Consider the following 21,655-nt stretch of genomic DNA (forward strand, 5'->3'; position numbering starts at 1 on the left):
AACAGAATTCAATGTTCTTCTGGCCGGCACATTTTGAACCAGACAGACCAGATTCATGGATAGATACAGAGGTTAATAATCGCTTTTGAGGGGTGCCTGGGTGGCTCATTCGGTTAACGGTCCAGCTCTTGGTTTCGGCTCAGGTCATGATCTCACAGTTTCGTAGGTTCGAGCCCCGCAGGGGGCTCTGTGCTGCCAGTGCAGAGGCTGCTGGGGATTCTCTGTCTCTCCCTCTCTCCCTGCCCCTCCCCCACTCGCACTGTCTCTGTCTCTCTCAAAATAAATAAAATAGACTGTAAAAAAAAAAATCTCTTTTGAAATTATCGTGAACAGTATTTTTCAGTTATAACAGTTATTTCTTACAATGTTAAGCAAAATACCGGTTTATAACGATATACTTAAAGGCAGAGATTTTCAAGGTAGTATAACGATTTTTAAATTACATCTCAAATAAGGCTGTTTTTAAAAGTAGCATACTCATATTTGGGAAATTTCGATATTGCAGAGAATTTAAAATCCCGAGCATGAACTGACTTGACATTTTTTTAATCGTGTGTACCCTTTTGAAAACTCTACCTTCCCAATTTAAATTTTTTTAAGCTTTATTTATTTTTGAGAGAGACAGAGCGTGAACGAGGGAGGGCAGAGAGAGAGAGGGAGACACAGAATCCGAAGCGGGCTCCAGGCTCCGAGCTGTCAGCACAGAGCCCGACGCGGGGCTCAAACTCACGAACTGCCAAGATCATGACCTGAGCTGAAGTTCAGTGCTCAACCGACTGAGCCACCCAGGCATCCCGAAGATGACTGCCTTCTTGCTGTGTCCTCACGTGGCAGAGAGAGTGAGGCCTGGCCTCCCCTTCTCTCCTTGTGAGGACACCAATCCCATCTTGGGGGCCCCATCCTCATGACCTCGTCTAGACGTCTAATTAGGTCCCAAAGGCCCCACCTCCTAAGACCACCACAATGGGAATTTGAGCTTCAACATACGAATTTGGGGAGGACACAGTTCAATCCATTGCAGTGGGCAAGGCACTTAATTTATCTCATTTTCTTGGCCTTTTTGCTTTTCCTGTCGGGACTATTTTTTCCAGATTCTCTGTCTCCTAGGGGCTCTTTGCCCACGTGGCAGGAGTGAGTAAAGGGTGAGCAGAGAGGGGGATGTGTGGTGTGCACAGAGCAGTAGACCTGAGTGCCCGCCTGGTTGCCCCTGAAAGCTCTCCTCTTGGCTCCACCGGAAATGCCCCTTTCTCTTGGGTGTGCTGGGGGCTCCCCCTCGCCTGGGTTCAAGCTCCTGACGCTCCTGGGCCCTTGGGAACTCCACCACCCCCTTGATTCTGGAGGTGGCGTGGCTGCCGCCTGGTGGGAATCTTTCTGTGACCCTTTGGGTTCAAAGAAAACACCACCCCGGGAACCCACTATGTTTGTTGACCACGTAGAGCCTTCAAGAGCGTGGACCCCAAAACAGAGCTTCTGGGAAGCGTTCACGCAGGTCCCTTTTAATAAGTCACGCACTCGCGACTAATCATTTCCCCCATCGTTTTCATTTTCCAGACACGACATAGTAATGGGTCAAGCAACTTCTACCTTTTCCTGTTTCCCCTTTTCATGGGAAAAAACCACTCTGTCTTTCCATATCTCAAATGGAATTGAACCCTTCTTGTAAAGTCTACATCTCAGGGAAAACCCCGCTGCTGTTCTTAGCTACTTCCTCCTATTCTTTGGTTCCTGGCACAGTGGAAGTCGCCATGCGCTCTGCCTTCTATTTTCTGCTCTGAGAGCTGTCATAACTTATTTGCCTGTTAGCATTTGAGAATGCTGTGTTTATTTGCAAACCACGAAGACGGCTTGGCTTTGAAGCCACGGTGATTGTTCTTTCCTGTGAACGTTGATGGTACGTTTTTCACATCAGCTTCTGAAATGCCTTGCTGACCATACTGGGATTTTTCGAGTAACTCAATGCTCCCTTATACCGGCTAGTGACTTTAAGTTAAAAGCTATTTAGTTTGAAACAAAGAAAGTGTTTTAGTGTCCACATTTAAAAAAACAAAAAAAAAAAAAAAAAGGGAAAAAATTAATGATAAGGAAGAAACCGCGAGCAAGTACATAGAGTCAGTATTTTTAGGTCATTTCTTCTTAAAGCCAACATCTAATAAATCCGGAAAGTTCTTAGGGCCAAAGGTTAGTGAGTGTGCGGGTAAATGTTTGGATGCAGAGATTGCTATTAGGCGGAATTTTGGGTCTGTGGGGGGGGGGGGGGTTTAATAGAAAAAAATGAACTTTTGCCTCATGTGACTGCTAACCATTTTCTGAGTCACAGAGACCCTTTGCTATTAGCCATTTTATTTCTGTAAATCTCTTTCTTTTGCCATCCTTCAGATATCAAAGAGCATGTTATATCTCCGAAAGATTTCATTTTATTCAGGGTCGACTGAAATCTTTTCAACATTTCTGCCTGTGTTTTTCAATGCAGATGATATCTTCTTTGGACCCATTTGAAATGACATGTTTTAAAGGAGCCCTGTATGAAGAGAGGCCACCCTTGCCTTTTGAAAAGAAATTAACAGAACGTAGGAATGCGTTGGCATGCTGGGGCTATTCTTAGCGTGTTAGAACAAACCAGCTTCATCTTGGATCTCAGAGTTGTCTTCCCAGGGGCACTTGAAAAGCCATGGGAGACATCCATGGGATCGCAGCAATGGCGGGTGAGCTGCTGGTACTTGGCGGGGGTGGGGGGTGGAGCCCCTCATAGTGATAAACATTCTAGAATGCAAAGCACAAGGCCACGCAAGGAAACGTGATTTCATCCCAAACATGGTTAGTGTAAGTACTGGGAAGCATTGGGAGAAATCCTAGGCTCAGAAAAATTGGGATATAAAGCATCTTCCCCATCAGGCTCATCTCCCTCTTCTACACAAGAGCAAACTGAGCACACACATCTGGTGGTTGTTGTTGTTGTTGTTGTCGTCGTTGTTTTTCAAGGTTTCCCTTTTTTTATTACTATTTTTTTCATTTTATTTTTTTAATTTACATCCAAATTAGTTAGCATCTAGTGCAACAATGATTTCAGGAGTAGATTCCTTAATGCCCCTTCCCCATTTAGCCCATCCCCCCTCCCACAACCCCTCCAGCAACCCTCTGTTTGTTCCCCATATTTAAGAGCCTCTTCTGTTTTGTCCCCCTCCCTGTTTTTATATTGTTTTTGCTTCCCTTCACTTATGTTCATCCGTTTTGTCTCTTGAAGTCCTCATATGAGTGAAGTCGTATGATATTTGCCTTTCTCTGACTGACTAGTTTCGCTTAGCATAATACCCTCCAGTTCCATCCACGTAGTTGCAAATGGCAAGATTTCATTCTTTTTGATTGCCGAGTAATACTCCATCGTATATATATACCACATTTTCTTTACCCTTTCATCCATCGATGGATATTTGGGCTCTTTCCATACTTTGGCTACTGTTGATTGTGCTGCTATAAACATGGGGGTGCATGTGCCCCTTTGAAACAGCACACCTGTATCCCTTGGATAAATACGTCATAGTGCAAATGCTGGGTCGTAGTAGGGTAGTTCTATTTTTAATTTTTTGAGGAACCTCCTTCTAGGTGGCTGTACCAACTTGCATTCCCATCAGAAGTGCAAAAGAGATCCTCTTTCTCCACATCCTTGCCAACATCTGTTGTTGCCCAAGTTGTTCATGTTAGCCATTCTGACAGGTGTCAGGTGGTATCTCAGTGTGGTTTTGCTTTGTATTTCCCTGATGATGAGTGATGTTGAGCATTTTTTCATGGGTCGGTTGGCCATCTGGATGCCTTCCTTGGAGAAGTGTCTATTCATGTCTTTCGCCCATTTCTTCACTGGATTATTTGTTCTTTTGGGTGTTGAGTTTGATAAGTTCTTTATAGATTTTGGATACTAACCCTTTATCTGCTATGTCATTTGCAAATGTCTTCTCCCATTCTGTCGGTTGCCTTTTCGTTTTGCTGATTGTTTCCTTCGCTGTGCAGAAGCTTTTTATTTTGATGAGGTCTCAGTCGTTCATTTTTGCTTTTGTTTCCCTTACCTCTGGAGACGTGTTGAGTAAGAAATTGCTGCAGCCAAGATCAAAGAGGTTTTTTGCCTGCTTTCTCCTTGAGGATTTTGATGGCTTCCTGTCTTACATTGAGGTCTTTCATCCATTTTGAGTTTATTTTTGTGTCTGGTGTAAGAAAGTGGTCCAGGTTCATTTTTCTGCCTGTCGCTGTCCAGTTTTCCCAGCACCACCTGCTGAAGAGACTGTCTTTATTCCATTGGATATTCTTTCCTGCTTTGTCAAAGATGAGTTGGCCTTATGTTTGTGGGTCCGTTTTCTGTTCTGTTCCACTGATCTGAGTGTCTGTTTTTGTGCCATCAGGGTTTCCTTTTACCCCTGCCCCACATTGCTGCAGTTTTCACGAGAAACCACAAGGAGCCTGAGATCTACTTCCTCATTTCTAGAACGACTTTCTTGGTTATGGCTCACGTCATTTTTCTGTGGGGGACCAACACGCAAGTACTCCACCAGTACAAGCTTTTGATAGCAAATGCCAGGCAGTGTTCAGACTGTCCTCTTGCTGGTTCTGGAAGCGTGGGGAACACACGCTGACCGGCTGGTGCAATGCTGTTATCTCCCACATGAGCAAGAGGCAAGCTTGAGATGACCTTGAAACAAGGCTGGGGTGGGGGTGGGGGTGCCGCTTGTGTAACTTTGCTGTGCTTTTGCTTTCTGATCTCGTTTCTCTGAGGGATCACATCCCACTGAGAAGTATATGGGCTGCTGAACCAAGGCCAGTCCAGCCTGTCTCTGACTTCAGGCACAAGGTTCAGGAGAAGAGATCCCAGCGGCTGTCACACCAGTGACAGCGGGCCGGAGAATTCTATTCATTTTGTCAACATAAAGTCACATATAAATGCCTCCATCAGGGCGCCTGGGTGGTTCAGTAGGTTGAGTGTCCAGCTCTTGACCTCAGGTCTGGATCTCAGGGTTGTGAGCATGGCCCAAAGCCCTGCGTTGGGCTCCTCACTAGACATGAAGCCTACTTAAAATACATACGTACATAAATAAATGTTTAAAAAAAAATACATTTAAAAAAATATATTACTAAGGTTGATGTCCAAGAGCTTACTGCCTGTGTTTCCTTCTAGGAGTTCTATGGTTTCAGGTCTTAACATGGAAGTCTTTAATCCATTTTGAATTATTTTTGTATATAAGAAAGCGGTCCAGTTTCATTCTTTTGCATGTAGCTCTCTAGTTTTCCCAGCACCATTTATTGAAGAGACTGTCTTTTCCCCATTATATATTCTGGCCTCCTCTGTCATCCATTAATTGACCATATGCCATGGGTTTACCTCTGAGCTCCTCCATTCTGTTCCATTGAGCTATGCACCTGCTTGGGTGCCAGTACCATACTGTTTTGATTACCACTGTTTTGTAGTATAGTTTGAAATCAGAAAACATGGTGTCTCCAGCTTGGTTCTTCTTTTTCAACGTTGCTTTGACTCTTCGGGGTCAGCCCTGTGTTTTAACTCTTTAGCAACCATTCTGCCTTTCACTTACATTCCCATCATGCTATGCAAATGTACATTAAACATCTAAACATATATACACACATTGGAGCACCTGGGTGGCTCAGTCAATTGGACGTCCAACTCCGGCTCAGGTCATGATCCCACAGTTCGTGGGTTTGAGCCCCACGTCGGGCTCTGTGCTGACAGCTCAGAGCCTGGAGCCTGCTTCGGATCCTGTGTCTCCCTCTCTCTCTGCTCCTCCCCTGCTTGTGCTCTCTCTCTCTCTCTCTCTCTCTCAAAAATAAATAAAAATTAAAAAAAATTAAACATATATCCACATAAACATATTCCTAATTTTAATTTTTTAGGACCTCTTCTGAATTCATTTTCAATGTGGCAAGATAGCCTAGCTATATAATTTAAACAGAGAGTTCAACAGGGATTCTATTCCTGTAGCAAATTCTAACCCTTGACTTTGACACACTGTACTTAGATCCCACCCTCCGTATAAGTTGTTATGGCAAAAGGAACAACCGTGGTGCAGATCACCAGCATAAATCTACTGCAGAATTCAGCACAGTGTGCTGGAGTCCGGTACCCCCAACGGCACATGTAAATTGCTAACTCCGTGCTCTATGTCACGTTTTCAAGTCATTGAAAACATGGTTGGACAGTCATTTTCCAACTCTTGGGGAGTGCACAGCAGGGAAGACAGATGTTGAAAAGATAAACCCACAACCAATTGTGGTCATCATAGGTGCCAGGAAAGAATAGGAATGCTTAACAGAAGAGTTTGCCACATCTGGGGGCCCAGGGGCCACTTTTGTGCCCCCAGAGATGATATTTAAATTATTATTCAAGTGGGACTTGGCTAGGAGGAGATGCAGGAGGTGATCCAGGCAGAGGAAGAAGCTTGGATGAAAGCCCTGAGCCTTAGAAGCCTGGGGAGCAGCGATGAGCCAGGTCTGTGTGGCTGGACCTGGGCTGTGGCAAGGGCAAGGCAGGACCTGCGCCGAGAGGTCCCAGGAGCCACTCATGGTCTGGATGCTGGATTTTCTCCTGAGAGTGAACGGAGGCCCAAGCAGCGCTGGCAGGAAGAGAGAGACAGCCTGTTTTGTAATATCCAAGTTAGGAATGTCTCAAAGAGGCTGTGGTGGTGCATTTTCCAAGACTCGCCTTCTAGAATGTTCCCAAGGCACGTCTTCCTCCTTGTATGCCAGGTCCTATTGCTCTACTGCTGTCCAGTAGCATGCAGAGAACTGGGCGGGGATTTCCAGACATCCACTCCTATAAACAGCGCTGCCCTAAGCTTACGTAAAGGCGCCCGTGGCCATCCACAAGACGGTGCCCACAAGACGGTACCCTCAAGATGGTACCCTCCCTGTCACTCCCGAGGCAGCCCCAGGTGAAGGCACCCTCCTGGCAGTAAAAGGGGGGTGGAAGAACAAACTATATCTTTCCAGAAGGATGGGGAAAAGAAACAGGCAGGGATTTTAGAAAGAGCCAGAAATTGTAACCAAAATGGTAGCTATGAATCCAACTAAATGAGCAATCGCTTTGAACACCAGGGGTCTTAATGACAGGGATTGTCGGAGGGGATGAAAAAACAAGACCTCACCAGATGCTGTCAATAAGAAACACACTTTAGATGTGAAGACACATGGAGATTAAAAATAAACGGGTGGAGAAAGAAAAACCGTGGTAACACTAATCGGAAAAGAGTCAGAAAAAACTGGAAGAAACGAGTGGTGTGCAGAAGGATGGATCGGAGGAAGGGAGAAAGGGGAGTGCGCTCACAGTTCCCCCCGACTGCAAAGCCACTACGAGCCAGGCCCTGTGCTGACCCCGGGTGGGGTCCTCTTAGGGCCCCACAACCACCCTGTGAAGTAGGTCCTACCTTCATAGTTTCAGAGACTCAGGTCAACCTCCCTCTCAGCCTCTCAGAATATGGGACACGGTCCACCTTCCTGGTCCCGCTTCCGTTAGAACTTTTCTTCTGCAGCTACTTTATCAGTATTAGCTCTAGCTGCCCTTGACCCTTAGGTTGAATGGGGGGAAAGGGAATTTTGCATGGCCCCCTTGTCTGGCATTTACAGAACGTCCAGCAGTCAGTCTGATCTTACACCTGAAGGGCAAGTCGAGAGATTTTTTTTCTTTTGTGCTCTTTTTTTAAAAATTTTTTAAAATGTGTATTTATTTTTGAGCGCGAGAGAGCGCGAGCGGGGGAGAGGAAGAGAGAGAGGGAGACACAGAATCTGAAGCGGGCTCCAGGCTCTGAGCTGTCAGCACAGAGCTGAACACAGGACTGGACCTCACGAACCTCGAGATCATGACCTGAGCTGAAGTCAGATGCTTAACCGCCTGAGCCACCCAGGCGCCCCTCTTTTGTACTCTTAAAAACTTTTTCAGAGCTGCCTGCCGAGCTCTGCTGTGTGGGCCCTTTATGTACACCAGAGGTGTTCCAACTTGAGTGTGTATCCTATCACTTAGAGGACTTATAAAAACCCAGATCCTGATTCATTAAATATGTTCTGTAACTGCATAATCAGTTACCGCAGATTCAGTGGCTTAACGCAACACGCATCTATTAGCCGACAGGTCTGTAGTCAGAAGTCCAAACGTGGGCACCTGGGTTCTCTGCTCAAGGTCATACAAGGCTGGAGATTAACAAATGATAGTTGAATGAATACACGAATGAATCATTTTTCTTGATGCTCGAACGTCTGCTCTATATCCCAAACAGCTCACATAAGAATCTACTCAATATGGGTGCTCCAAATATCTCCACGTAGGTAGAACCCTGCCTCAGAAAAGCCCACCTGTCTAGGGGACTTTCCCCCCTGTAACCGATTTGCTGTCTGGAATTTTCCTCTTAGCAATGCAGTCATTCCTTTGGGGACGAGACTTTGATCTCCATAATATGCTGATTAAATACAAATTCTCTGAGAGCTCTTATACTTGAACAGCTGTCATCATTAACGCTGTAATGGGGGGGGGAAGAGCTCATTAGGTAACATTCCAGTCTCGTTAGAAGGGAGACGCAGAGGGCAGGGCCGTCCCAAGGAGAAAGAAAGAGCTCCGAATGTGATTCGGGGTCAGCAAGAAGAGTGGAGAAAACACAGATGAGGAAGGGGTAGATGTGGGGACATGGGAGTGACAAGAAAGAATCTGACGGCTCTGCTCGGAGAAGGCATCATGCTGGAGGTCATTTGCAAAGCCCGGATAGGAGATTTTCCAAAACCCAGCAGATAACTCTCTGCCAGCCACCCCCTAGAGCCTGCTGAGTTGAGTGTGCTGCTTAAGAGCTGATCATGCTAATGCGCAGCTCAACACCAGGGAGCAGGACAGTCACGTGACCGTCTCCTGGCACGCGGTGGCCCGGACTCCGGTGAGAATGTCCCAGTCAACACAACTAAGTGGTTGGTCACTTCACCGGATAAAAATGGCTGGCCAAGGAGATTATCGAAGAAAACACAAAAGCAGTATTTTCTGGTGAAATCCCTGTGTTTGAAAAGTATTTAGGTAAGTAAGAAAGGGGATTCTCTCAACAGTTGGCACCCCCAAAATATTAACGAGTTAAGAACACCAGGTTTGGAAATTGTGGGTAACAAACATTCACAGGGCAAAGAAATGAAAGCCACAAGCCACACACCGCTGTGCAAGAAATAGGGGGGTAAATTTCCTCTCCCCCTAACCGTCTAACTTTGCAAGAGTGTTATCTGTTAACCACGGTTTCTGTGACCATTGATACATAAGAGAAAGTGAAGGGAGGGCAGACAGAGAAGCCTTCGTGTTATTACAAAAGTAATAAATGTTCACTGTAAGTCCAAACAGTAATGCTAGTCAGTCCAAATAGGCACAAAAGGAAAACCCTGCAATCGTAACTAACATGCATATTTTTTCTTTTCGCCACAATGGATCCCAGCAATAAACGTCGCTTTGTAACCTGCTTTTCTTTTCTCTTAACAGTAAGTTGTGAACATCTTTTTTTTTTATGTCATTAGTTTTCACCTCCTTAGTGTGAAGGGCTCTGTAGCCTGTGGAATGGATTCAGCATATTAGCCGGTCACTGGTTGGTTTTGGTATGTTATTTGCACAAACAGGATTGCAGGGTATATGTTTGGATCTAAACCTTTGCCCACAGCTCTGTACTTTCTGTAGAATAAATTCGTAGGAGTAAAATTGTCGGGGCTTCAACTGACATGGTAAATACTGAGATTCTGAAACTGTTGAGTTTACTACCTTTTTTTTTTTTTTTTTTTTTTGTAACTGTATTTTTTTCAAGTTCCTTAACATGGATCAATGACCTAATGATCTGGAGTAAAATCAGTAGTATTTTCATGGAGTCCAGTTTGAAGTCTGTCCTACTTGTGGGATAGTTCAGATGATTAACTTAGTGTACAAATCTTTGACCTTGGAACTTGTTGGTTCCTTGACCTTGGGAACGATTGGTGGTTGGTTGGGATGAAATTATAAAATGGGGTTCGTGAGCAAATGGCTAAGAAAGAATTCTCGAGAGGCGTCCGGGTGGCTCAGTCGGTTAAGCGTCTGACTCTCGATTTTGGCTCAGGTCATGATCTCATGGTTTGTGAGTTTGAGCCCCGTCCTGGCAGCGTGGAACCTGCTTGGGATTCTCCCTCTCTTCCTCTCTCTTTGCCCCTCCCTTGTTCTCTCTCTCATTCTCTCTCTCTCTCAAAATAAATAAACTTCAAAAAGAAGAAGAAGGAGGGGCGCCTGGGTGGCGCAGTCGGTTAAGCGCCCGACTTCAGCCAGGTCACGATCTCACGGTCCGTGAGTTCGAGCCCCGCGTCAGGCTCTGGGCTGATGGCTCAGAGCCTGGAGCCTGTTTCTGATTCTGTGTCTCCCTCTCTCGCTGCCCCTCCCCCATTCATGCTCTGTCTCTCTCTGTCCCAAAAATGAATAAACGTTGAAAAAAAAAATTTTTTTTAAAAAAAAGAAGAAGAAGGAGAAGGGGAGGAGGAGAAGGAGGAGGAAGAAGAGAAGAATTCTTGAGACGTTTTTGGTGCAAAAAGGCGATTTCATTACAGCATGGGGACAGGACCCCCGGGCAGAAAGAGCTGTGCCAGGATTGTGAGGAGGGACTGATTAAATACTTTCGAGTTTGCGGAGGGAGAAGGGATAGAGAGACAGTAAGTTTCTAGGGAATTTGGAAGCAAGGCTTTTCAGGACCTTGAGGGGTTGGCGCTGTTAAGATAAGGTTACTTTTAGTCTTTAATAAAACACACACGTTAAGGCACTAAGGCAGCCATGAGGTCCTTGAGGAAGGTCACGCTTTCCATGTTTCAGATGTCTACCAGTGGGCTGCAAGTTGTAAGGACATTTAACTTAAACTATGTTTCTCTTGCCTCTGTTTTCCTCTTCGGTTGGTTGGTTGGCGAACACAGTGACACGCTCCAGGACCCTTCAGGAATAGAGGATTGGCCACCCAGCTGCCCTTGGCAGTTGTCCCTTTGGGGGATTATATCAGCTGAGCAGAGCCACCCATCTCTCTAAGTTCCCCACCCCTTCTCAAGGTCACTGCCATCCCAGAGCTGACCGATGTGGGGGCATCAGCACGAGCCCTTCTTCTGCTCCAGTGAGGGTCGCGTCGTCCCCAGAACCCCCACCCCCACCCCACCCCCCAGCGGTTGATGACCCTGTATTCCATCTTCAGACTCTTGGGGGACGTTTCTTTAAAGGATGAAGTCAGGGGGCACCTGGATGGTTCAACACGTTGAGCGTCCAACTCCTGACCTCAGCTCAGGTCGTGATCTCACAGTTTGTGGGATTGCCCCCCCTCCCCCGACCTTGGGCTCCGTGCTAACGGCGTGGAGCCCGCTTAGGATTCTCTTTCTCCCTCTCTCTCTGCCCCTCCCCTGCTCATGCTTTCTCTCCCTCTCTCAAAATAAACAAAGAAACATTAAAAATAAAATAACATAAAGGATGAAGTCAGGCACCATCTTCCTAAGACTTATTTCAACATAAGAAGTTCGATTAAGCTGGATCCTAGATTTTTACAAAGGCAGTTTAAATGGTCTGTTAAAGAACTGTCTTAAAAGCCTCACTCTGAACATACCTGGAACTCTGTCTACTTTCGGATCATCTCTAACCCTGTCTTCTAAGGCCATTCATGACAGAACCTTTCTGCCTCCATCAATCACAAACGAGTTCTGCAGAAATCTGTAAGTGGGTTAAGGTTCTGATTCTTAGCCATGCTGGCTGCGTCTCTGGTATGACCCAACGTCTTCCTAACAATTTCCAAAGAAACCAACTGTGGTTTGTAGTTGTTTGAGCAGAATCTATGTAATCCCTATAATAATGTCTCCACCAGTCACTTACATTACTGTATAATTTCAGAGGCGGGAGAGAACATTCAGCAAATGCCCAGGAAGTCACTTATGAAAATGTGTTGTGCCAGTGAATGGGCCAGAAGGAAAAAGACGAAGAATTGCCTTGTGAGGCGTAATGGACATGCTCTCTAAATGTATTATTTGAGGGGCCCCTGGGTGGCTCAGTTGGTTAAGCGTCCAACTTCGGCTCAGGTCATGATCTCACGGTTCGTGGGTTCTAGCCCCGCGTCGGGCTCTGTGCTGACAGCTCGGAACCTGGAGCCTGCTTCCGATTCTGTGTCTCCCTCTCTCTCTGTCCCTCCCCCGCTGGAGCTTGCTCTCTCTCTCTCTCTCTCTCTCTCTCTCAAAAATAAATATTTAAAACATTTTCTTAACAAATAAATGCATTATTTGAAGTAGATTATGTGACATAAAACACTTTGAGCCAGGGGGGTGGATGGGTGAGTGCCTTCGTGTGTATCCCTATCTCTCAGTGTCTGGCTCACAGCAAGGGACTAAGCTATTTTTGATGACTTCCTAAATTAAGCCAGAGGCCAAAAGCTCAAATGCCTTTGGGGTCCGGAGTGATGGGGACAATGATATCTGGAGAGCACAGGGTTTAGCCACCAGTTCAGCCATCACCATATGGGTCTCTGGGCCCTGAGTTGACACATCTTCCCTTCCCCCCCCCTCCCCCACAAAGAAGCCAGAAATTCTATTTCTAGGGCCACCTAGGTGTCTGTCGGTTAAGGGTCCGACTTCGGCTCAGGTCGTGATCTCGTGATTCGTGAGTTTGAGCCCCACATCAGGCTCTGTGCTGACAGCTCAGAGCCTGGAGCCTGCTTCGGATTCTGTGTCTCCCTCTCTCTCTGCCCCTCCTCTACTCCCCCCCCCAAAAAAAAATTAAAAAAATTTTTTACATTCTATTTCTATGTGAAACTTCCCAGTTTTTCAATATTGACAACTAACTTTTTTAAGTGTTGGGGAGCTGGCAATTCTAGACCTAAGGGGACAGCTCTTCCATCCCAGATGCTACGGAGTAAAGATGTGTGCCCAAGTTCTCATCACTTGACAGGAATGCCCAAATTTCCTTAACAACAAACCTGGGGCAACCATTCTCTTTTTTGATGGTGCGTGTTAATATCCAAGTTGCGGTGGAGTCTCCTTTGTTCTGTGTTGATAGTTTATCTTTTTCTTTTTAAATATACTTTAGTATATTTCTTTTTTTTTTTTTTAATTTTTTTAATCTTTATTTTTGAGAGAAAGAGAGAGTGGGGGACGAACAGAGAGAGGGAGACACAGAATCCGAAGCAGGCTTCAGGCTCTGAGCTGTCAGCACAGAGCCCGACGCGGGGCTCGAACTCACAGACTGTGAGATCATAACCTGAGCCGAAGTCAGACGCTTAACTGACTGAGCCCCCCAGGAGCCCCAGTATATTTCCTTTTAAATATACGTTAGCGTATTTTTTTTTTTCAACGTTTATTTATTTTTGGGACAGAGAGAGACAGAGCATGAACGGGGGAGGGGCAGAGAGAGAGGGAGACACAGAATCGGAAACAGGCTCCAGGCTCTGAGCCGTCAGCCCAGAGCCCGACGCGGGGCTCGAACTCACGGACCGCGAGATCGTGACCTGGCTGAAGTCGGACGCTTAACCGACTGCACCACCCAGGCGCCCCTAGCGTATTTTAAATCATTGTGCCATTCTTACGAAGTCAGGATATACTTCCTCGTGCAACTTATTTTCAGACTTTAATCAGGGAAGAAGGCAACGAAAGCATAAAAAGGCAACCTAAGCTGTGGCCTTGTTAGAAACTTCTCGGCTACAGACAGGAAAACAGGGCCTGGGGGCGGTAATGGAAATAGTAGGAAAGCACTCATGACACAGTTTTCTCTTCTCCCGCATTTGGCAAGGAACAATTTCTGAGCTGACTCCTGAGTTTTTAAACTGGGTGTGGATACAAACTCTGCAGAGCAAAGGTTTTGAAAACTGTGTTTTCTATCTGGTTTTACGGATTTTGACTTTGCTCCCCTCTTTCCTCTCTCTTGCACAACCTTCTCACTTTTTCATCTTCTGCTTGTTTAGCCAGACATTCACCGGGTATCGATAGGCTGTTGCGTGACCCCAGCGCTGTGCCAGGTTCCTCGGGAGAACCTACTAGAATGACACGTGGCTTCTGCCTCCCGGCGGCCCACGTCCTGCCCACATCTGGTTGGGTCAGTTCTTCCGGATGAGCATGGAATATGCAACGAAAGGATCCGGGTTCTTCCGTCAGCGTTCACACTAAAAAGTAGAGCTCATACTTTGAATGGAAGGCGGTTTATGGGGCGCCTGGGTGGCTCAGTCAGTTGAGCATCCGACTCTTGATTTCGGCTCAGGTCGTGATCTCCCGGTTTGTGAGTTTGAGCCCCGAGTTGGGCTCTGTGCTGACAGTGTGGAGCGTGCTTGGGATTCTCTCTCTGTCTCTCTGTCTCTCTGTCTCTGCTCCTCCCCTGCTCTCTCTCTCTCTAAATAAATAAATAAATGAACTTAAAAGGGGGGTTGGTTTAGTTGATGGGAATGAATCAATGAAGGGCCGGAATGAGAGATAACCAGCCCCATGAGTGGTAAGCACAGGGGCAGATTGTCGCTAGCCTGCTCCCATACACTTCCTGCCCAGGGGTTTTTGGTGCCACAAGATTGTGCCCCAGCTGAGGAAGGCATCAAGGCAGAAATTAAAATCAGTTAATTAAAGCGAGGTGGGTCGGGAAAGGACTCGACAAAAGAGAGCAAATAAGGGATGATTAATTAGGGTGGCTTTGGCCACAGTCACCTCTGAATAAACGTTACCTCCCTTAATCCACGTCCGCCGGTCTCCAGGCCACTCATTAAGCATAGTTCCGATTTGCCTATGGCTGTTTTCTCCGTCTTCGGCCTCCTAAGCCGTGCGTTTCCAAAAAGTCACAGAGGGTTGTTTAACCTTTCTGTACTAAGGAAAGATTGAGGTAATAAGGAAACAAAAGTTAATGGGATTTTGAGCTCACGTGGAGTTTAACAACCGAGATGAAATCTTGCCTGAGCCCTGACCTCCTTTTTAAGGTATAAATTCGAACATGCTTCTCATCCCTAGTTTTTCCTAATCAACTGATTATTTCATTTTATTTCTTCTTCTTCTTTTTTTTTTTTTTTTTTTTTGATGATTGCATTTTTTTTTTTTAACACTCTACCATAACCTTTAACAGAGTATGCCTGCCCTTCTGCTAAAATACATCCATCCTGGGGCGCCTGGGTGGCTCAGTCAGTTAAGCGTCCGACTTCAGCTCAGGTCATGATCTCACGGTCCGTGAGTTCGAGCCCCGCGTCAGGCTCTGTGCTGACAGCTCGGAGCCTGGAGCCTGCTTCCGATTCTGTGTCTCCCTCTCTCTCTGACCCTCCCCCATTCATGCTCTGTCTCTCTCTGTCTCAAAAATAAATAAACATTAAAAAAAAAAAATACATCGATCCTTTTTGACACTGGCTTCAATACGCCACCCATATTATATATTTAAGCCCCTGAAAGCTCTGTGTTCTCCCAGAAATATTAATTATGTGTATACTCTCTTGTACTAATGCGTGCAAAGTAGCAGATCCGTCAGACTCTTCTATTTTTCAAATTATCAGAAATGTGCCAGGCTGAAGCTTAGTATTAGTATCATTTCTTCTGCATTACCCTGCAGATCCAGAGGATTAGTGCTTATTAAACATAGAAGTGATCTTCACTTAAGACGGTTCTCTTATTGCAGATTTGGAATTCTTACGGCGGGCCCTCTGTCACCCTCTGTCGTGGAAGAACCCCAACCTGCCTGTTTTTTCAGGGGGTTCTGGTTAGAACCTTGGAGCCCATCAGCAGAAAGGTCACCTGCTTTGTTTTACATTTGCTTTGAAATGGAGGCCCCTCCCTGTGACACAGCCGATCTTACCAGTAATAAAATAGCGCTAAAAGCAATAAATTCCTGAGCCCAAATCTGGCCTCCTCCCCGAGCTCATTCCCTGATTCCTCCTGACAGAGAACAAGAATGGAGATTCCTTCCGAGATCAAGAAGAAGAATATTTTTCCTGCTCTCTTTCTTCTCCTGGATCGTTAGGGCGAAGCTCAAAGAAAAATGGGGATTTAATCACACTGCCGCAGAGACAAATGGTCTCCGTGGGTTTTGATCATGAATCTCATGGGTAAAAGAGTTTTTAGTACATCTGCCAGTGAAAGCATTTTTGTTCATAAATTCTACACGATTTCAACTCTACACTGGGCACCTTATAAAACATACCCTAAAAATAGGCATTTTAAAAAGACATCCGTGGCATTAAAAGAAGTGAAAATATAGTAAGCTGAATATGTTCTTCCCACATGCAGAAGATTTTCAAGACGGCTGCCATAGACCCCGAAGAATCCTAGGCCTCCAGGAGCGTCCCAGGGGTGGGGCCCCCAAGTCTGGACTTGATGGCTCAGTGCGCCGCCCCCCCCTCCCCCCCCCCCCCCCCCCCCCCGCCTGGGTGACCTGCGGGCTCCCACACAGCAGGGACGGAGAACGTATGTCCCAGAATGGGACCGGCACCCTCTGAGCACACATGTGCCTTTACCGATGCTACACCACGTCCTGTGACAAAAAGGAGTGGCATGGCCTTTGCTTAAACCAAAGACACAGGGACACCCTTAAGTCAGGAACACCAAGGGCCATGGCCCTTTGATGCCTGGTGAATTCTGGCTCTTTGTGGGACTCAGATGGGCCCTCCCTGGGGCAGTCTCTGAATGTCACAAACATTTACCAGCATCTCCAGGAAGCACAGAATGAGTGCTGTTGCCCCCATGTGGCTTTCACTGCAGTCAGGGAGATTTGCCAGATAAGAATGTAACTAGGAGGAGAGCCCAGAAGGTCACTGGGTTAACGGAAGGGCGTCTCCTAGAGAAGCAGTGTTTGTGATGGGCTTTAAAGGATATATAGGGGTCTGATGGGCAGAGGAGAGAGACAAGAGAGTAGCTGGCTGAGGGCAGTGAGGAAAACAGGCACAGCTGAGGGCTCCATGGCCGGGAAAGGCCTCAAGCCTCACTGGGCATCTTGCTTCCACCCTGCCATTTGCTCTATTCTGAACTAAGATACTGGAGTGGTTCTGTTGTATGGAAGTCAAGTCCTGCTCAAAACCCCCTGATGGCTGCCACCTCAATCAGAATTTAAGCCAGAGTTCTTTCAGGGCTCAAAGGCTCCCATGGCCTTGTTCCCAACCGCTTTCTCCACCCTTCTCCCCTGCAGGGCCTTGAATGTGCCAAGATTCTCTTGGCTGGGCGCCTTGGTGTATTCTGTTCCCAGGCCCAGAATGCTGTTCCCCAGCATCCCACAGTTCAGTCTCCCACTTCCTTCAGATCTGATGCATCGACATGTCACCTTCTCAGGGATGCCTTCTCTGACCAGTCTCTCTTTCAGCATCTTTCCCCAGCTCTTCCTGTCCCCTCTCTGTGCCTTTCCCCCAGCACTTACCACTGTCTAAACACACTGTGTACTTTACCCAATTATCTTGTTTCTTTTCTTTTTCTTCTCTTCCCATTTAGAATATCAGCTCCGTGAAAGCAGAGGGTTTTGTCTGTTTTGTTCACCCTTGAATCCCCAATACCTAAAAACCTGCTTGGGTGAAAGAATGGATGGGTGGATGGATGGGATGGGGGTGGGTTGATGGGTGGATGGATGGATGGATGGATGGACAGATGGATGGATAGTTGGATGGGTGGATGCATGCATGCATGCATGAATACTTAGTAAAAGTCGTCATCTTCAACCTAAGGAACAATGGGAAGTCGCTGAAGTTTTTCCCATGGGAGAGAAACATGATCAAGCTCGGCTTCGGGAAGTTACCTGTTGTGGGAATTATGTACTATCCTGGAGCCATAAGAAATTGGCCACCGTGAGGCCTTCTGCAGTCGCGGAAGCCGCCTGAAGTGCTGTGCGGGGATTGCAAGGTGGAGGGTGGTACGGAGAATCCACAGACCTCTCCCCGGACCTGCGGGCAGGGCACCCAGAAGAGGAAGACATCCAAGATGCCCTAGACAGTCCAGCCAGAGCAACTGAGACAACAGAGGTGGGGAAATGAGCTCCGACACCAGAAGGTGCAGCTGCCAGGGGAGCACGGAGCTGTGGTTCCCTGGAACCAGCCTGGAATCTGCCGTTGATAGACCAGGGTGAGTCCTGGCTCCCCTAAGTAAACTGTGCCCTTCTCAACCTCAGTATCACGACAGGTGAAGTAGGAAACAGACGCGGCTCACACACAACAACCCCGGTCGTGTTTCAGGCATCCTGCTCAGCGCTCTGCCAGCATCACATTGTTCGATCCCGCTCCACCGCTGAATTGGATATTAACCAGGGTTACAAGCTGAGGACAGGAACACTCCCCTCGGTTAATACCATCGATCAGACTGGGAAAACGGTAAAGATGAGTAAGCGTGAGGTCCTAGGTCTCTCCGTTGTACAGTAACCGAGGTTGGAGGAACAAAGCTCCACGTCAGAGGCAGCAAGGGCTCCAAATACGAAGCAACAACAAAACAATTCCATTATCTCAGAAGCTAAAAACTCACCTAAGCCCTGAGTTTCATTAGCGTTCAAGATGAACGCTCTTTAAACGGGTACCTTTTATCTCAGTCAGGTATGTCCTCCCCCGCCCCGCCCTCCGGGCCTCCCCCACCCCATCTTTTGTGAATTGCCCCGTTCTTTGCTCTGCTTTGGTTTGCACATCAAGGTCCGCACTCAGTTTCCCTTTCTGGTCGTTTTGTAGAACCGTTTCCCTGGTGGTGGCACATTCTTGGCAGAGGCGCAAACTCCTTGGGGTTTATAAGGACGCGCTGAGGTCATCCTAACTCTGCTCCGGGAATGCTGTAATGGAAATGGTGGAATTCACCCTAAACCTCAGTTTTTCCTCCCTGAAAATAGAAAACTTCTTAGTGAAAATATGCTCTTACTGCAAGTTAAAGAGATGAATTTAGGATTTTTATGGCACGAATGGAAGAAATGCAAAACATCTAAAGCTTTCAGTTGACTAAAGCATTTCATTTCTTCTTCAACTTCTGGTGTCAGTTTTACTATTTTAAGTGCAATTTTTGGTATGCTTCTCAAGAGCTCTAATGAGACATTAGGCACCGCTTTCTTCAAATCACTTCTATCCGACTAGCAAACAAGAATCAGGAATGCACTTGTCTCCCAAATGACAAGGGATACACATGTAGGAACGTCTACTTTTTTTTAATACTCGTTTTGGAACAATTTTTATCCTCCATGAGGACAGGCACTGTTTACAATGTAATGCTTTTGCATAGGACATTTAGAAATCCAAGTTCCCGTATAATAGACACGCAGCTGAAGAGCGGACATTCCTAAAAACAAATTTTTTTTAATGTTTATTCTTGAGAGAGAGAGAGAGAGCATGGGGAGGGGCAGAGAGAGAGGGAAAAACAGAATCTGAACTAGGATCCGGCTCTGAGCTGTCAGCACAGAGCCGGACGCAGGGCTCGAACTCACGAACCGTAAGATCATGACTTGAGCCGAAGTTGGACGCTTAACCGACTGAGCCACCCAGTTGCCCTGAAGAGTGGGCATTCCTGATGAGAACTGTCAGATTAGCAGATGAAGGGAAACTGAGATGCGTTTAAAGCAGTGTTACCTCTGGGTACAGGGACGAGACAGGTGTCCTATCCCTTTATAACGTCCCTGCAGCCAGGGCTGGAGTGCCATGAAGGAGCCTTGCCACTCAGTGACGTACTTCGAAAACCCGTATCTGCTCCATGCCTCTCACACAGTGGCTGAGGAAGCCGGTGCTGGGGGACCGTAGGTGCCCCTCTCTGGTCCAAGGCCCTGGTCACTTTGCGACCCAAGGAGTTTTGCCGAAAAGCATTCTTTTCAGCCCCCCTAGAGTTGGTCACTGTTTTGAGCTCCTCTTCTGGGTGTAAAAATGGGAGCACTCAGGATCACAATTTAATTCAAATGGACCTTAAAATCAAGTCAAAGGCAGGTACAGAATCACACATTAGGCTTTTGGGGCAGCCTAGTGAAAGAGGGATCATTTATCATTTATTTCTCAGAGCAGAAATTTGCCTCTTCTTTCTGCTCTGACCGCCCTTTAACTCTATTTGCTAAGGTGGACTCCAGGAGTGGGGCGCCTGGGTGGCGCAGTCGGTTAAGCATCCAACTTCAGCCAGGTCACGATCTTGCGGTCCGTGAGTTCGAGCCCCGCGTCGGGCTCTGGGCTGATGGCTCAGAGCCTGGAGCCTGTTTCCAATTCTGTGTCTCCCTCTCTCTCTGCCCCTCCCCCGTTCATACTCTGTCTCTCTCTGTCCCAAAAATAAATAAACGTTGAAAAAAAAAATTATTAAAAAAAAAAAAAAAAAGGTGGACTCCAGGAGAAAGAGAAAAAGCGGGGAGGGGGGGTGGAGGGGGACCATGGGGTGGACGTGGCGGGGCAGGGGGGAGGGGCGGTGCACCTCAGAGCCCTCCCCAGCCTCTCTGGAGGAGGCTCCTGTGTCCTACCTCCCCCCCCCCCTTTCTTTCCCCTTAGCGCCTCCCCCTCCCCCCACCAACGCCTCCCATACCCACACCACGGCCGCCACAACGTGCGTGTGTCAGGGACAGGCTGCCGACAGCACTGAAAATACGGCACGCCCAAACACACGCTACCCATCGCCAAGCACCATCTCATGCGACCGTATCCCCGTGCGGTTTGAGGCAGACCCGTACTATTCACAGTGTTCCAAACTGTTTTAGAATATATGCATTTAGATCTTTTCGGGTTGGGAGTTATGGGTAATTTGGCAAAGCGAACACCATAACTGGTTTCTTACATAACTCTACAGTTGGCAGCAAGGCAGTGCGCATTGAAATTAAGCAATGCTCATTCATCCAAGAAGACTTGACTTTTCCTCCTTTGGAGGGATAAATGCTCCGGTTTCGTTTTTGCTCCATTATTGGAGACTGTAATATTATTGGCTAACTTTAATGGTTCCCTGAAGGTAATTCTTACATGTGAATGGCAGAGTTCTAGTTAACTTCTGGAAGCTTAGGAGGTGTCTCTGTGTGCCTAGACAATGCTTTTAGAAGTAACTTGAGTGCTTTTAGGTGATAATGCAACTGGGGAGATTGGGAAGGACCGAGGACCCAGGCTGCCACAGGGATCGAAACTGGAAACGTGCTTAGCACCTCAGAGTTGCAGCCTTTGGAAAGAAGGGGCAGATATTTCACCTGAAAAGGGGCCCGTTTTCAGGTACGCTCTCCAACGGTAGCATGCATTCCTTTCATTTCTTCTTCCTTTTCTATGAGAAGAAAAACGCAACTTTTAGTCTATGTGTCTCAAAAACAGGACAGCTGATCTGTGTTTTCTTTTCTCAACTCCAGAAGCTAGATTCTCTAAAATGTGTTTGTATCTTTTCCTGAATCCAGTAGCTCCTAGAAAATGATCAAAGTGTTGCATCTTCCTAGTTTCCAAATTACAATAGTAAAATTTTCCAGTGAAGAATCCCAGGATTGTTTGAGGAGCTCTTCTCACATTCCCACTGTGGAATACAAGTGAGAATGGGGACATTCATCCAGTAAAGTTCAATTAGGGTGGAAAAAAAAAGCGCCATATTTCAAAATGAATTCCACTTTTTTTTTTCTTTAAAAACAGAGTTCATTGACCAAGAAAGATTTCAAAACGTTTTCTCTAATACCCCACCATGAAACTTGGATTGAGGTTTTCAGGGAATTACAGGGATCAAACAACTAGCCAAGGCTTGAGTTTCCAGGTTTCCCAAAGGCTCAAAACTCCCCCAGAGGCTAATT

The 21,655-nt window shown here is 46.7% G+C and overlaps 1 protein-coding gene across 2 annotated transcripts in view; it reads left to right on the forward strand.

The window, feature by feature from the left end:
• The window catches only part of RCAN1 (regulator of calcineurin 1), a 102,966-nt gene that overhangs the window by 68,652 nt on the left and 12,659 nt on the right, over window positions 1–21,655 (forward strand). The window contains exon 1 of one of the 2 annotated variants that reach the window (XM_045501448.1): window positions 1,874–1,891. The exons of the other annotated variant lie outside the window; for it this stretch is intronic. Coding sequence (XP_045357404.1) covers window positions 1,889–1,891 — 3 coding nt within the window. The 5' untranslated portion in view covers window positions 1,874–1,888. Of the gene's footprint in view, window positions 1–1,873; window positions 1,892–21,655 lie in introns of those variants that run through there. 2 annotated transcript variants of the gene reach the window in all.

The sequence above is a fragment of the Leopardus geoffroyi genome, chromosome C2 (assembly GCF_018350155.1).
Source record: "Leopardus geoffroyi isolate Oge1 chromosome C2, O.geoffroyi_Oge1_pat1.0, whole genome shotgun sequence".
Taxonomy (NCBI): domain Eukaryota; kingdom Metazoa; phylum Chordata; class Mammalia; order Carnivora; family Felidae; genus Leopardus; species Leopardus geoffroyi.